The 17003-nt window shown below is 40.0% G+C and overlaps 1 protein-coding gene across 1 annotated transcript in view; it reads left to right on the forward strand.

Annotated features, from left to right (window-relative positions):
- RERE (arginine-glutamic acid dipeptide repeats) overlaps positions 1–17003 on the forward strand; it is a 280788-nt gene that overhangs the window by 125696 nt on the left and 138089 nt on the right. The window contains exons 5-6 of the mRNA XM_081057650.1: positions 3549–3654; positions 5030–5126. Of these exons, the coding sequence (XP_080913776.1) occupies positions 3549–3654; positions 5030–5126 (203 nt within the window). The remainder of the gene's footprint in view (positions 1–3548; positions 3655–5029; positions 5127–17003) is intronic.

The following is a 17003-nucleotide window of genomic DNA, read 5'->3' on the forward strand; positions in this document are numbered from 1 at the left end:
GGAGTCTGGTTGATTTCGTTAGCCTTCACTGAGAGAGGGGGTGCTCTCTGCTCCCTTTTGCCGTTCCTCAGAGCACAGCAGTTAGCTTCTAGGAAGATGACATTTTAATTTGTAAAACTTTGTTTAGGATGGTAATATTAGCCGAAAACACCCACCAACCCTTTTTATCTACTTAGTTTTGTCTGGGGAAGAAATCTAAACATAAGTACATAAGATGGACTGAGACTCTAGAAAGCATCTTGTTGTGTCCCCTCATCTGCCAGGTGGCTTGGTGATTTCAAGATCACCTCCAGCTACTAGTGACCTCAGACAGGACTGGAATCCTAGATTACCTAGTTTTCATTTCATGCCCTCCCAAATAACTAACTGTCTCCCTTTACAGATGTTTAACCATTAACCCAATTCCTGACCTATTTAGGAAGGCTGTGTCTATCACAGCTCCTTACCTATGTTTAAAACTTTTGTTTACTTGAGTCTACCTTTGTTGTATCCGCGGAATTAAGATGCTGGAGGCTTTTTTAACGCAATGCTGCCACTTCCTGGTTATTGGGTAGTACTGCATTGGGACATCCACTGCCTTTGTGAGGCGGAATAAATCTAGGTACAAATTAACCAGGGTAGTAATGAGTGAGTGAGTGTGTGTGTAGTAAGTATGCCTGGGTCAGAAGATGGCTTAGATATTATACCTCCAAAGGTCTCCAGAATGGCTGGCTTGGTTCTGAAATACTGACCCTGCGCAGTCGCCAGTCATGGCACCTTTAACAGGTTATTTCTGTTGCCCTGCAGGTTTTCAGACTTCCGAGATGTGTTACAGAAATACCTGGAAGTGTAGGTTTTAGGACACGTTGCTGGGGCTGCGAGTAGATCTAGATCCCTTTGTGCTCTGTCAGGGAGCTCATGAGCGTGCGCACAGAAGCATTCAGCAGGAGCTCCGTTACCAGAGGCCACTGGCATCTCCGGGAAGAAACCGTATTCTGGTGAAGAAGTAACTCCTACAATTCTCAGCAAAGTTTTCTGTGAAGCCCCGGTTACATTCACCTCCTAAAGGAGGAAACAGTACTCTTTTGAGGACCTACTGCTCAGTTCCAGATGATACTCCACATCTTTTTAATCCTTTAGGTAGTCCTTTAGGTAGGTTTCAGTGTTCCCATTTGACAGGAAGGGTAGACTCAGAGAATTGTAGTGACACGCCAGAGTCATGTTGCTGGGAAATGGTGGAGCTGGAATTTGAACCACAATGGACTTTTCCTGTATTCCTTTATCCGTGGTTCTTCAGCTGGCAGCACTTAGCCAGGTTTCAGTATTACCATTCTGATTTAGCTTTCATTCAAAAGGAAACTTCGACCACTGGTTTTCAACCAGGGGTAATTTGTTCCCGAAGGGGACATTTGGCAGTGTCTGGAGACATTTTTGGTTGTCACAATGAGGAAGGGGTGCCACTGGCATTTGGTGGTTGGAGGCCAGGGTTTGCTGCTGAACATCTAGCAGTGCCCAGGACAGGTTTCCAGCCAGATTTATGTCGACGAAGTGGCAGTCGTGCTGAGATTGAGGAGCCTGTGCTACACAGTATCCCCCAGTCCTGCCAGCCTCTGTCCTTCCTCTGGTTGGTTTCTTTCCATGATGGGTGCTCTCATCCTGGCCCTGCTCTTTATCACTCTTCCCCGGGAAAGAAACTGTAACCTTCTAGCTGCTCTCCCACGTCTTGGTGTTTTGTACCTCACTACCTGTGGGTTTGGTCAGCAGTGGAGATACAAGACCCCATTTGTCCCCGAGTTACACGCCCACTAAGACCAAACTGTAGTCAGGATTCAGGTTCTTCTCAGTATCACGCAGAACATTTTCCTGTACTGCATGCAGGTGGACCGTGTGCATCTGGATATGTCTTGTGTTTTCTCTCTCCATGTGTCTTTCTCAGGTCTCTTCCTTTGCCTAAGAATCCGTTGAAATCATTCCCATTTTTTTCTCAGGTCAGATGTTACTTCCTCCATAATCCCCTGTTGGAAGTAGTTGCTCCTGTCTATAAACTCCTCTATATAACATTTATTCTTTTTATTTAACATACTGATTTGTCCTCTTTTCCCACCTGCAGTATAAATGGTGTAGAATTTGAAGTGCAGAATGGATAAAAACTAAAATGTACCCATTATGTAGGATTATTTTTTGTATACAATCTATTTGATTCAAATCAGTAATGACACCCTATTTTTGTAGGCCTATTTGGCACAATTAATTGCAAAGTAAGAATTTTGGTGTTTATATTTACTTTGGAATAGACTTATTTACATTTGGGTTCAGTCAAGATTTTTGACAGCCCCGCCCCGTTCCGGTTCTTTTAATGGCTCAACTATTTTGGCAAAGGGTTTTGTTTTTGAGCTTTTCTGGCCTTTTAGTGAAGACTGTACATACCTCGTTGAAGCAGAAAGCATCCTACTTCATTAAAGAAGGCTTGTTTGACATATTTTAGGATTTAGCCATTTCCTTTGTAAACATGAGCCATTTCTCAAATTTTAGCTCTCATTCATTTCTGACCCGCTGACTTGAGATGAACAGTAGAAGCTACTAAGAGGAGTGGTACTGCATTCACCTTGGGGAAGTCTCTTAAGGCCCTCACCTGGGCTGGAAAGGTATTTTGTGAGGCCACGGGAAGCCGTAGCGTGCTGCCATGGTGAGATGGTTCACGACCAGGGGCACACAGACCACCCACCTCAAGCTGTAGCCCCCAAAGCCTTCCAATGGAAGGACGGGGTCGGAACCTTTATTCTTTGACCCAGGAGCAAAGTTAACTTTTAGGGACAACACGTTAAGCATTCCACAGACGTTTATGGGACCTGATCATCATAGAACTCGTCATTAGTCATAAATATTTATTACAAGGTGTTCTGATCTCTGGAAATTCAGAGATAAAAATAAGACAGGGTCCCTGCTCCATGACCTGCTCCAGGGCTCTCACCACTGCCCGTAGTTTGCTGTGTGTTTGCCGCGTAGCAATAACCACAGGTAAAGTGACAGTAAAGTGGAGGGAGGATGTAATCCAGTCTGGGTGATTGGCAAACCCTGGAGAGATGACTTTGTGCCAGGCCTTGCTGGGTAAGTTCCTTCTAACTTATTGCCCTTAATGGCTTGACAGTGTGCTAACACAGTTTATAAATATTCATCAAAAGGATTAAAAATTGAGCTAGGCGCATGTATTCATGTAGTACCATGTAGTTAATGCTAAATAAAAACTGTAACATTGAGTGAATTAGTTAATCAAGCTGGGGAAAGTTACAGATTCAAGTTTGGTCTCCTTTGTTTACTGAAATGAGCAAGTTGGAGGGATTGGGTCAGAGGGGTGCTGTGGCTGAGATTTAGAAAAAAAAATTAGATTTGGCTTCATAATTGACTTATGAATTGACCATAATTGACCACGTATTTTTGTGGCCCTGGTGGTAATTGCGTCTCCCTCTCTGCCTGTCCACCTGTTTCCAGGGGTGTTTGTTTATGGGTGTGGTATGCAGCTTGGGGCCCCTGAAATCCTGTTCCTAATGCTGTTAGATTTTCCTTTGCAGAGTAAGAGGGACCATCTCCTCATGAACGTCAAATGGTACTACCGTCAGTCTGAAGTCCCCGATTCTGTGTATCAGCACTTGGTGCAGGATCGTCATAACGAAAATGGTAAATACGGCCTTCGGCTTTGACTCTCACACTTGCTGAGCTGTGGGCAACGTTCTTGCTAAAAACATTCATTAAATGGAGATAACTTCTATGAAAAGTTTCTCTCAGAAAGCTTTTTGTAAATAAGGACATTACTAGAATGTTCATTGTATTTGCTGAGTTCTTTCATAATATTTTTGCCTTTACAAAGAAACAACCTGAGTTGGCGTCTTCCCATATAAACTTGGAATAGAGATAGGTCTTCTTTGGAAATGACAGTAATTTCATTTTTCATTCCCTTTTCTCACCTAATGATGAACTAATAATACCTAAAACCCTGCAGGGTTGTGTTTTCTTTCTTTTCTCCTTTTCAGTAATCTGTGTTACTGAACCTCTCTCTGTATTCACTCATGGTTTTGAACTTCAGTTTTCAAGGCAAAGCTTTCTTGAATGTTTTGGAATTCAGCTTGAGTCTTGACTTTCAGAACAATAAAGAAGGTTGTTCAGAGCATCTCTTATTTTTTTCTCCCTCTGGCATTGTAGTTTCTACCCGGTAACTTTATTGACGCATGAGATACGCCCATAAAATGTATATTACATTTGTTCAGATGTATTATAGCTCCTTTCTATTGATTTTTGAAAAGTTCTGGGCCTCATGATAGCTGATTCACATTTGTTACCCATTAATTATATGAGTTAGGGTTTGTCACTCCCCACTTCCAGATGAGGAAATTGAGGCTTAGAAATGCTAAGGAGTTGCCAAGGCCACAGATCTCAGTGGCGGCCCCTGGGCAGGGAGCCAGCTCTGTCATCTCCGATGCCATGCTCTTCCACTCTTCCCTACTGCTTTTGGTGATAGGTTTGAATTCAACAAACCAGGAGTCAGAAGTAGTTTTGAAGAATGATGTTCTTTTATATCTACTAGTTTTTTTCTCCTTTGAAACTATAAAAATTTCTGTTAAAGCAATTAAAGTAGGGTTTGTTATTAAAAATAGTAACTTGGTTATTCTTTTCAGTGGAAACAGTGTGATTTCACCCTATCCTGGAATATTTCACAGTAAAAAATAAGATGGACAGGGTCACTGAATATTCAGTAATTTACAAGTTGTTAAAATGTGTTAGTTGTTGCTTTTTCCCCATTTTGTATTTTGTGCTTTATGCCTATTAGCAAACTGTGGGACTTAAATAAAGGGTGTAAAACATACCCAACAGACTCCTTTGTTCCCGTTATTTCTGCTGGACATTATTCCTCTCCTCTGTTTTGCTGACCAGGCCTGGTTATTTCTTGTGCTTTCTCTAGTGGGAGGTGAACCTGAAAGAAAAATTTTGCAAAATTTTTCTAATTGTTTTGGGAAGCTCATTTTTAATTCCTCTTAATTAATTAATTTTTTGGCAGACTCTGGAAGAGAACTTGTCATTACAGACCCAGTAATCAAGAACCGAGAGCTCTTCATTTCGGATTACGTGGATACCTACCACGCTGCTGCCCTCAGGTAAGTGCCAGAGACCTGGTTTTCCTGTGAAGGAGACGGCATCGAGTGTGGAGTTAGAGAGGCCAAGCTACCCAGTTCTCTTCTGAGCATTATGACACCGATCAGGTTACTTCTGTGGCCTCTGGAAGCTACCATTCCAGTGTGAACTTGGGACTGTTGGGATTTCAGAGGTGGCCTGTATCTTCACTAATCTGGGGGGAAGGGTGGAGGGGGCTTTTTTTTTTAATACCCTTTCTATAGTTTTGTATCTTTATTTACTTGAAAATTATTATCCTGGTATTGGTTGTTAAAATATTTAGGGTGAAGTAGTATGATGATCTGCAGATTATTTCCTAAAGATTCAGTCACTGCCACTAGAAAAGACAGATAATGACATGGAAGAAAGAAACATGGTGGCATGTAATTAATTGACAATCTAGGCAAAGTTTGTAGAAGTGTCATTGCCTATTCTTTCAATTTTCTGTATGTATGATAAATTTTCTACTAAAAAGCTTAAAGGTAGGGAGAATATATTGAAGACTTTATTCAAGGCAGAAGGTAACATTGGCAACTGGTCTTAAAGTCTTAGGCAGTTATGCCAAAAAGTGACCAAGAGCTCCTGCTTTGTACCCTCTGGTATTTTTTTTTTCTGTCTCTTTCAAGAAAAGGACACACATATATTCTGGTATATTTTGTATGTAAGTGGAAGACTTTGTGCTTCTTAAGTGGTAGAGGAAGTAAGACAAATAGTAACTTTCCCCACTGGAAATAATAAAGTGGTAGAACTACTTTTTTTGTTAAAGAATATGGTTTTTAAAAAAGGCCATAGGGATATACTGGGTTTTAGCTTAGCTACAATGAGATACAATAATTTCTCTATTATATTGCTCAGATGGTATTCAGTAAAACCATCTGGAGTCTCTTGTGCAAAGCTACATAGCTAAAGTCAATTATTTCAAGGCAAATTAGTAGCAACTTTAATATAGGGCAGGTTTTGGCAAACTTTGGGGGCCCAATAATCTTTCGTATGGTCTGTGTCACAGCTGCTCAGCTCAGCCGTTGGAACACAAAAGCCACAGGCAACACACACGAGGTGGCTGTGCTCCAACAGAACTTTTTATGGACACTGAAGTCTGAATTTCATTTACTTTCCACATGTCAGGAGGTGTAGTATTCTCCTTTTGATTTTTTTAGCCATTTAAAATGTAAAAGCTATCCTTAGCTGTTGGGTTCTACAAAAACAAGCAGTGGGCCGGACGTGGCTTGTGGGCCATGGTTTGCCAAACTCCGCTGTAGAGGAACGAGTGTACGTGGTTAGGTTGGGCTTCCTGCAGGACCTCAGGGATACGTTGGGAGGATTCCCGTGGTGTTTTATAAAGTTCTTCCAAAACTCCCACAGGCTTTTTATGTTTTTGTGGCAGTGGTTTTTGAATCTTAAAGTCACATGCTGAACAAAGGAAGTTAATGGAAGATTGATAGAACTTGAAATAATTAGCTAAGACAAATGGCTTGATCCTGCGATTATTTCTTACCCTGCTTTGCATGCCTTCCCCCCTCCTCTTCCCGTCTGATTTCATTGGTTGAAGTAAATGATTTTAAACAATTTAGAGTTGAAGTTAAAACAAATATTTGAGATAGATGTGTAACTGGTTATTCAATATGTTTTCACATCATTGCCTAAAATGACTATATTTGTGTATTTATCAGAGGCTATTCAGTTTTATAGAGTGTTTTTTTTTTACTATATTAGCATTTTTAGAAGAACCAGTTGTCCCAGATCATTGTAGCTGGAGCCAGGTGAATGTACTTTTATTAGGTGTACAATGATATATTTCTGGAGATGTGTAATTGTATGGGTCACTGTGCTTTCACTGGCCACTCAGGGCTGGGTCGCTAACGTGGCCATTCCTTACCTCCTTTCACTGTATGTGACTAGAACCCTTATTGATTAGTTTTTTTCTCCTGTGGCATTTTCTTTAAAGCACCATAAAGTGGTTTTATAAAGCTATCATCTTAAATTTGATTTTGTTAGCTTCTTAAGAGTATATCTTGTGTGACTTAACAAGTGGCTTGTTTTTGTTTTCTTCTTCTTCTTCTTTCCAAAGACACCAGGTGATGGTGGCCGCACAGTTACTGGAAGACCTGCCCAGCAGGTGCTCAGTAACGCAGAGGGGGGTAAAAACGTGCACACACTTTAAGAAAGGAAAAAACTATTAAAATTGTAATACTAGTGTATACCAATAACAAAAGATGAATACAAGTCACATTTGACTTCTGCAATGACAAGAGGGGCTCAAAGTGGTTCCCATCAGCGCCCAGACACTTCTGATGACAGTGAACATTGTTTGGTAGACTTCTGTGGCAAGCGTGTAAACGGTTCCAACACCACAGCAGAAGCTGTGCGCGGCCTCCCGGATCTTCCCGTGTGCACGTCACACACAGCACCGTGCGTCTCAGACTTAGCACGGATGCGCGTGCAGTTGTTAGGCCTGTTGGAGGTTCTGCTGCATACTCACGCCTCCATTGTGGTTGTACTTCCACAACGTTCTCGAATTTCAAAAACCACTTCAAAAGGGTCTTGCGCTCCTTGAACAACAACCGTGCTTCTGCCATTTTCTTTGACTGGCCTGCCTGGCACATGGTGACGCTGACATTCATTTGATTAACGCCATCTTTTGAGCGAACGTCATACTACACGTTGCTACGTAATTCAATTCAACTTTGAAAAGTAATACATAGATAACATCTCTCAAAATGTGTATACATTTTTCGACACTTCTGGTCTGTGGATGTATTGACATCTGCCCACATCCGGAGCTCAGCTGTAGGGTCTTACTGTTGCTTAGTAATCTCGCCTGGTTCTCAGCGGCAGGTTGCTCACCGTAAGGTCGCCTTAGGTAGAAGCAGAATTGAATGGCAGTGCCCCCGGGAATCTCTATTTATTCCTTTTTTCTTCACCAAAGCAAGATAACTTTTAATTTCCATATATTGGAGGGTGGGGAGTGAAATTTCTCCCAAGTTTTCCTTCACCATTTATCCACAGAAAGAATCTTTTCTTTCTCCATAGACATAAAGCAGTACTGCCAAAAATAAGTTCAATTTTGAGAGAGACAAATAACCCATAGGCAGGAAAGAGGATCGGATGACTGGACTGAAAAACAACATGCAGGACAGAAAGAAAAAAGAAAGAAAAAGCCTGACAGTGTTGGTGCCAAGCACCATTCTTCTCACGGCTCCACGTGCTCAGTTGTCTGGATCCGTTGGGCTGCCAGTAACTGGGGCTCTTGCCATTTCACTGACTCCGGAGGGCACGGGTATAGCTTTGTCTTGCAAGCTGGTGCTAGGCTGGGTTATAAAGGAGGGAGAGCTTTGTCCTTTAGCCATCAGGACTCGAAAGGAAAGCAGAATCCCTCTGCAGCCTCCCTGTGTAAACTGAGATTGTAGCAGTTCCTTGCCCGAAGTAAATTTATCCCCAGAGAGACGGGGGGACCTTCCCAGGGCTGGAAATCTGTGTTTTATCCACATCACGCCTCTGCTGTTGCTGTGAAGTCTGCCCTCCCTTTCAAGCTAAGTTTCTACAACTGTTTCTTTTATTCATTACATTTATCAATAACCATATAGTGCAGTTAATACCTTGAGTAAAGTATTTTTGAGTTTCTTTCCAGTATTTTTGGCTGATACTGGTAAAATAGAAAAAGCACCATGTTTAAATTAGAAGACTTGAGTTTGGATCTTGGCTCTGCTGCATAGTTTTGTGACCACGGCCAAGTTTGTTCACCTTTGAGGTATCCTTTTGACAAACTATTCCAGGTCACACGATTAAGTGACAGAACCATGAACCAAACACACATTTTCTGGTTCACACATCATTCAGTAAGGTGCGTAAAACAGTCTCTAGGAGCGTCTCACTCAATGGCATGAGTTTGCTTACGCTCATCGAATCTTAATTGAGTTCTTAAAAGCGTAAAAGGGAGAAAATAACAAGTGAAATTAAATGTAATTCTGTATCGATTTACTGATGTTACAGTTACTTAGCATCCATTTATTTTAGTTTTCTGTGGGTTATTGGATGGATTAATTGGATACAGACTGCTTCGGGTCTGGGGAGAAGAGTTTAGCTCAAGGAGTCATCTCCTAGATGCTCTAAGAATAAGCAGATCAACTGGTTCCGAGAGTGAACAGATAAATTGTATTAAACTAAATAAAAATTATTGCTTGCAATTTATTTGCTGTCCCGTTTTATACCCTAAGGGTAATGTTTTAGTGATGATCAAAGGATGTAGAGCAATTGCTGCGTGAGGGGACGGCGAACATGAACCTGGGCAGCCTTTTCAGGTTTGCTGTGTCCTTGTAACAGTGAGTTAATTCTCTGGCAATGATGGTGGGGTGCAGCGTAGGGGATCAGAAACGTTTCATCGACTTGAGGGCTGTTTTCCAACTCTGTGAGTATCTGCTTCCTACTTCCAGTAATCACTGGAATGAAAGTATCCTAAGATAGGTCAGGTTAAAAGCTATCACCTTATGGGGGGATTCTTATTATAGGAATATGTTTCAGAGGGAATTTTCTTGAAGCCCAGGGTCAAGAAACCCTAAACCAGCTCTTTAGGGCTTCTAATCTCCTTCTTTTCATCCCAAATTAATTTATCTCCTTAGTTTGATATAGGCAGCTAGGATTATATATGTATAGGGATTGAAATTGATTAATTACATTTTTGTACAGGCGCTCGCCTCCCACTTTTCCTTAGCGTTTACAAAATTCATTTAGCTCCTGCAAGTTCCCTAAGGAGTTTCATGATACCTCAGATCTCTTAGTTTTGCAGTTTAAGATTCATTTTTTGGTTTTAATCTGCTGTTGTTTTTATATGTGAAATGACTTCAACCTACAGCATTTTTATTGTTTTGTCTATACATGCTTAGAATGTCATTAGACACCATAACTTATCGGTCATTTTATGTATTTATTCATTCATCATCTATCATGTTGAGCCACTAGTAGGGCAAGGCGAGCACCTCATTGGATAGCATGCCCTCCCTGCCCTGAGTACTTCACAGTCTTTGAAAAGTTCTCCTATTTGGAACTCTGTTTAGACACAGAAAAGCTGCAAGGACATATCCCTCCCCCAATCTTTTTCCATGTTAATGAACATCTTACGTAAGTGCAGTACAGTTACCAGAACCATTGACCTAAACACCTTATTTGAATTTTATTAATGTCTTACTTTAGGCTGTGATCACTAGGTAGCTTATAAGCAACAGAAAGTTATTTCTCCTAGTTCTGGAAGCTGGAATCCCGAAAGTGGGGTGCCAGCACGTTTGAGCTCTGGGGAGCCCTCTTCTGGTTTGTGCACAGTCGACATCTGTGTCCCCACATGGCAGGACAGAGTTCCCACCCCAAGACTCATTTTTCTCCTTCCGCTTCCCTTCATTTGTGACTCTTCCTTCAACAAAGAACAACTCAGTTCTTATTGTTTAAAATATATTTACTTATTTTTATGCAGTGCTAGAATACACATAGCGTAGTTTTGGAATTTAGAACCCATGTCCCTGTGAGAGCACATTGACTGACTAAATGTGTCTTTACTCTTCCAGCGTATAGGCGAGATTCTCTTTTCCAAAGTTGCTTCGACCAGTTCTGTCCTCACACACCTCCTTACCTGTGGCTGTGCTGTTCATTTGTAATGCAGTTGGGTTCACTTGTGAGTCTTGGCATTCCGTTTTCGGTTCCTCCTGGTTGATTGAGACTGTTTATGTTTGGGGTATGTGAGGATATTTGTGCCATGGCTGTGGTTCCAAGGCTCAGAGCTACACACCTTCAGTCTTCAGCCCTGCTCTCAGGTTCCCATCCCCCACTTCGTCCTGTCTTCCACACACCTGCTATCGGTAGTCAGTGGATCCCTTCTTAGCTTATCCTTCTTGCATTTTCTTTTCACAAATGAGCAAATACTCATACATGTCTATTTTTTTTTTTTTTACAACTTCTTCTTTCTTACCTGAAGGATAGCGTACTATAGATAACTTTTTGCATTTGACTTTTTTCACTTAGTGGTGTGTTCTGGAAATTGCTCCATCTCAGTGCATAGAGAGCTTTTCATTCTTTCTTTCTTTCTTTTTTTTTTACAGCTGCATAGTACTCCATTGTGTGGGTGTGCCATAGTTTGTTCAACTATGGTATGTAGTTGTGTATGGGCCTTTCGGTTGTTTCCAAGGTGTTTCCATTATAATCGATGCTGCCGTGACTCTCCTTGTGCATATGTATTTCCTTATTGTCGGATGTGCGTCTGCAGGTAGATTCATAGGCGAGGGATCGCTGGGTTGAAAGCTTCATGTATATGTTACGATTTTCTTCCAGAAATCATATATCCATTTGCCATTTGCATTGCCTTCAAATATATAAGACTTCTGGCTTTAGCAACAGACTGTTATCTTTTTCTTTAAAGTTTGCCAGTCTGATAGGTGAGAAATAGTATTTCTTTGGTGACTCATCTGTTCATGTCTTTTCTATTGGGTTTTTGTCTTTCGGTCTCTTACTTTTTAGAAGTTCTTCCTATGTCTGTTGTATATGTAGCAAATATTTTCTCCCACTTCTGTCAGTTTTCTTTTAATTCTATGTTTGTTTGTTTTTCATTATGCAAAGGTTATTTTTATCCAGTCAAATGTATCAGTCTTTTTTTTTTTTTTAAATTCCCTCGGGACTCTCTGAGTCATAGTTACAAAGCCTTTCCCCTATACCGAATTTAAAGAGGGATTCTACCCAGTTGTCCAAGCACCGTTTATTTAAAAAATCTGTTTTTCTCTCAGCAGTTTAGATGCCACCTTTGTCATATGTTATTTTCTATGTGTGTTCTGGACTTGCCATTGTGTTTTCTATTGCCTGTAAATGTGCCAGCACCACGTTCTTTGAATTATAGGGGCTTTCTATTATGTTTTAATGTCTGAGAGGGCCAGTTTCCCCCCTTTTCAGTTACTTGTTTTTCCATGTGAATCTTAACTGTTTCAGTCCGTAAAATAGATAGTTGGTATTTGTATTAGGATTGTATTGAATTGTAGATCAGGCTGTGGGGAAATGCCACATGGGGAAATGCCACGTAGGGAGAGTTTTTTCCGTCCCAGAGCAGGGGACGTTATTTTCATTTGTTCATGTTTACTTTTAAGTCTGTCAGGAGTGTTCCAGAATTTTCCTTATAGAGATTTTCCCATTCTTGTTACATTTATTTCTACGTATTTAATCTTATAGGCATGTATTGAACTCTATACCCTAATAATAGAGAATACACATTCTTCTGTATACCTTTGCATTTTCTTAAAAATTGATCATATATTAGATCACAAAGAAAATATCTGATTAAACTGCAATAAAACTATAGTTTACAAACAAAAACAAGAAACAGGGAGGCCATTTTACCTGGAAATTTAATACATCCTATTGAACAACTCCTGGGTATAAGGGGAAACATACACTAAAATTAAAGAAATTTTTAAAAATGACAATGAAAATACGATATAGCAGAATCCATGGCATGCATTTAAGGTAATGATTAGAGGAAAACTAGTTATAAAAACACACTGATTTAAATGAAAAAATAAAATTAAATGAATTAAGTTCCCAGCTTAAACGATAAAAACAACAACAAATAAAAGAATGCATTGATGTGCTCAATAGATACAGAGGAAATACTCAGGACGGTTATGTTTAAAAAGCAGAGAGGCAAAGGAACCTAAGTGGAAGTAACGTTGTATATTGTTGTATTTAGAGCAACCACTGAGAAAACTGTAAACAGGTTGATATACTAAAGTACAGTGAACAAATCAAGATGGAATCTGAAAAAAAAGTTCAAGTAACCCACAGGAAAGCAAGAGAAACAGAATAACTAGAAATAGAAAAGAAGCTTTAAAAAAACAAACCAACCCTATGCCAGTCATTAATCAAATGGCTTACAGTAGACAAGATACTGACTGTCTCAAAATCTTTCTCCCTTCATTTCTGGGTAAGAAGTAAAGCTGTAAACATACGCTACTGGAAGCGATCTGTGCCTTTTCACGAGTTTCTCTGAGTTTGCATACGCCTGGGGATCTACGAAGACTTTCCCAGTGATGGATAGTTTTAGGGAATGAATCTCTGGGCCACAGTTTCTTTTTGTATTCTCTCCTTGCATGAGGGGTTCTCTTCTGTCTCCTTCATCCCCTTCAAATAGCCCCCTTCCAGTAGCCAGAGGCCTCTTCAAATGACACACTACCCAAGGCCCCACCCCAGATGACTACTGACACAAGTCTTTCCCAGGAAGACCCTGTTACTGGTGAATGAAAAGACCTTAACACATGGGCTTTCCTGCCTTCAGCCATGTTTCCGTCGATAGTGAAGTGTCACTTTAGAAATGGGGTATACAGGACCTTAGGGGGCTCTGAAACCAGATATTTCAGCCAGGTGGGGGTGATGGCAATTTTCTCTTAACAATCTCTCCTCCGCCATTCCACAGACACTGTCAAATGATGTATTGCCTTTGGGAGAGCATGATGAAAAGAGAGCTGGGGAAAAAGAAATTAAATGCTTAAAATGATAACATGCATACATTTTGACATGTTATCACTACTCTTCAGCAAAACTTGATACGAAAAATGTTTCACAGCGGTGCCAACCAGTCAGAACCAGCCATAGTGGGCTTTCCCTGCTTGTGTCAGCCCTGTCTGAGCGCTGCTCAAGACGGGAGGGCTCCTTCCCTATATGGTAAGGACTGTCATTGTTTTATTTTTCCCAATACTTTTAAAGATATACAGTAAACTGCAGATTTTAAATTTACATTTGATAGTCCCGCCATCTGAATAAGTTCCCTTAAGTTACTTTCATCTCAAAACTTCCCACCCAGAAGCAACCACTATTCTGATTTCTCTCACCATAAATTACTTTTGCCTGTTCTAGGACTTCATATAAGTGGAATCATACAGTATGTTTTTTTTTGTGTGTGTGTGTCTGGCTTCTTTTACTCAGCATTTAAGTTTTGAGATTTTTCCATGATGTGCTGTATATCAGGAGCTCTGTGTCTCGTGTTGTGTGGTATTTTATTGTCCTAATGTACAGTGACTTATTTACCCATTTCCTTGTCAATGGATATTTGGATTGTTGCTGGCTAGGATGAATAAAGCTGTTATGAACGAAAACAAAGCACAGACGGTGTTAATAAAAATAAAAGCAGAAGTTAATGAGGAGAAAAACATTAGATCTAATTAATTAAATCCTTTTAAAAATTCTAATATCTAATTAAAAGTATATTAGGACCAACTGAGATTTTTTCAGGAATGCAAGGTAGGTTCACTATTAGACATACTTTAATAGGATTTACCATGTTATTAAAGCTAAGGGGAAGAAACATCCCTTAAGGTTGTGATTAGGATACGATTATTTCTAAAGCTAGTATATCATATTTAATGGAAACACCCGAGACATTTCCACGGTCGTCAGGAACAAGGCAAGGAAGCCCACTGTTTCCCCTACTTTCCACTTTGTGCTAGAGATCCAGTACAATTAGAGGCTTATGAAAGGGTAAACAAGATGTAAAACTTTGTTTACTTCTAAATAACAGCATATCTGGAAAACCTCAGAATCAATGATTACACTATATCAAATCTAAAGAATTAGTCCATCAGCAGGATATAAAATTAACATAAAAACCACTACCTGTCATATAATCCAACGGGAAGCAAATAGAGGAGGTAATGGTAAGGCCCCATTTATTACAGCTTCATAGTCATTTATCAGATGATCTGTTCCTATTCCTAGGGCTTTTGTCTTTCCCTAAACGAGTTGTGTCGCCCTCCCCAGGGAACATTTGACAATTTCTTTAGATATTTTTGATTGTCAGGATGATGTGTGTGTGTGCGTGTGCATGTGGGGGCGTGTGGGGGGTACTCTTAGGTGGAGGCCAGGAATGCTGCTAAACACCGGACAGCCCCTGACAACAAACAGTTATTCAGTCCAAAATGTCAGGGGTGCTGAGATTGAGAAACCCTGCCTGAAACATATTTGATTTCTAATGCCTGTGTTTAGAATTGTGGGTTGGTAGGGTTTTTATACCTTTAATTAATACATTCATTAATTACTCACGTTTAAGGGTGAACTTACATTTGATTATTAACAAAGAATAATAAAAGAAGAATCACTTTCCTTTAGTGATGGACAATAACGGTGGAAATAACTTATTTTACATAGCACTGAATAGTATTCAAAGTTTCATAGATACTTTATTTGATCTTAGTATTTTATGAGATAGGTACAATAGGTATTTTTTTCCCTATTTGATAAAGGAACTTATCTCTTTTTTCTAGGCTTCAGGTACTAAATCACTATAGATAGATGGATAGTTAGCTGTAGAATGAGTGCATTTTTTATCTGTAAAGGTGATCTTACTTTGTTCCTTTCTAGAAGCTCATTTTATTCCAGTTAAATACTGCAGGGTTAGGTCCTGGCCTGCACAGCTGATACCTAGTCCATATTTCCTTTAATTGTATCTTGTTAATACCTGTATCAGTGCTTCCACTAGAACTTGCTGCAACGATGGAAATATTTAATCTGTGCTGTTCGGTGTAGTAGCCACCAGGCACATGTAACTATTTAAACTTACATTAAGATTAAATAAATTTTAAAATTTCTTTCTCTTCAGTTATACCACCCACATTTCAAGTGCTTAATAGCCCTGCATTATCTTCTAGTCAGTAGTTCCCAAAGGAACTTTCGTAAATCAATAGTATTTTAATTTAATTTTAAAAATGGAAATTGTCTGAGCCCATCTTGGCTTCTGCCCATTACTGAGGCTTCGGTCTCAGTTACTTAAGCCGTTTGGGACAGGAGGACACTGCTCTTTATCAGTAGGAAGTGAATGGATGTCCATTCCCACAATGATATCCCTCAGCCAGTTCTTTTCACTAACACCTTGGCCATTAGCTGGTGTGGACGTTGTTCCGTCCAAACCAGAGTCCTTATGGGAAGGGAATGCCTGTTCAAACAGTGGGAGGTCGCTTCCCTGGCAGCACCCTGGCGTTGCATTGATGTGCTTTTGGTTCTCCAGTTCCATCCTCTCTGACCACAACCTTTAACTCCCATTTGACCACTGAGGGAGTTGGAGTTCTTAAAACCTCCCTGCCTTCTAGGAAAGTTTCCTGACATGTGTACGTGTGTAGTGGGATGGTGGGCCCACTCTGCACGCTGTGACGTTTCTGACATTCGCATTTGGTGCGTGTGAAGACTGCTTAAGGAGATCTGCAGCATTGGAGAGCTTTCAGCTATAGAGTGGTTTAACTTTTGTTGGTAGATGAACCTTACTGCTGTTTATTGCAGTATTTCCTTGGGAAAGTGTTTTCCAACTTACAGCCATTTAACTTTACTTAAAACTTTGGGAAGTGTTTGTATATTAGAACCCATCTATGTATTTAAAATGTTAAAATTTCTCTTTTAATTTTCAAATCAGTTTATTTCTTGCATGTTAAAAGAAAAGTATTTAACAGTTACTACAGTCTGCCTATTGCAAGAAAGAAAAGACCCATTTTGCTTTGATGATGTAGAAGGGCTAAGATGGATTTTTTTGTAAAGAATTTAACTGTGGTTTTAATTTTCCCACATCATTTCTAGTTTAATATCTTCTCATCACAGCCCTGCCCTCAATTTAGCTTTGTGGTTTAATTTTACTCTGTGACTGAAATGCTGAGATAAAAGCAATTAAGTTGTAAAGTTGTAAGCTGAAGCAGTCATGAAACAAAAATATATATAATGTTGGACATTTTCTTACTTCTTTTTGGGAACTCCCAGTTTTCTGAATAGATAATTATGGAATTTGTAGCCATATTCTACATGTTCTTAGAGTAACATGGATTTAATTATACCTTCTCCCACCCCTACCCTGCCAATAGTAC

Source organism: Rhinolophus hipposideros (genome assembly GCF_964194185.1).
Source record: "Rhinolophus hipposideros genome assembly, chromosome: 8".
In the NCBI taxonomy this organism is placed as follows: Eukaryota; Metazoa; Chordata; class Mammalia; order Chiroptera; family Rhinolophidae; genus Rhinolophus; species Rhinolophus hipposideros.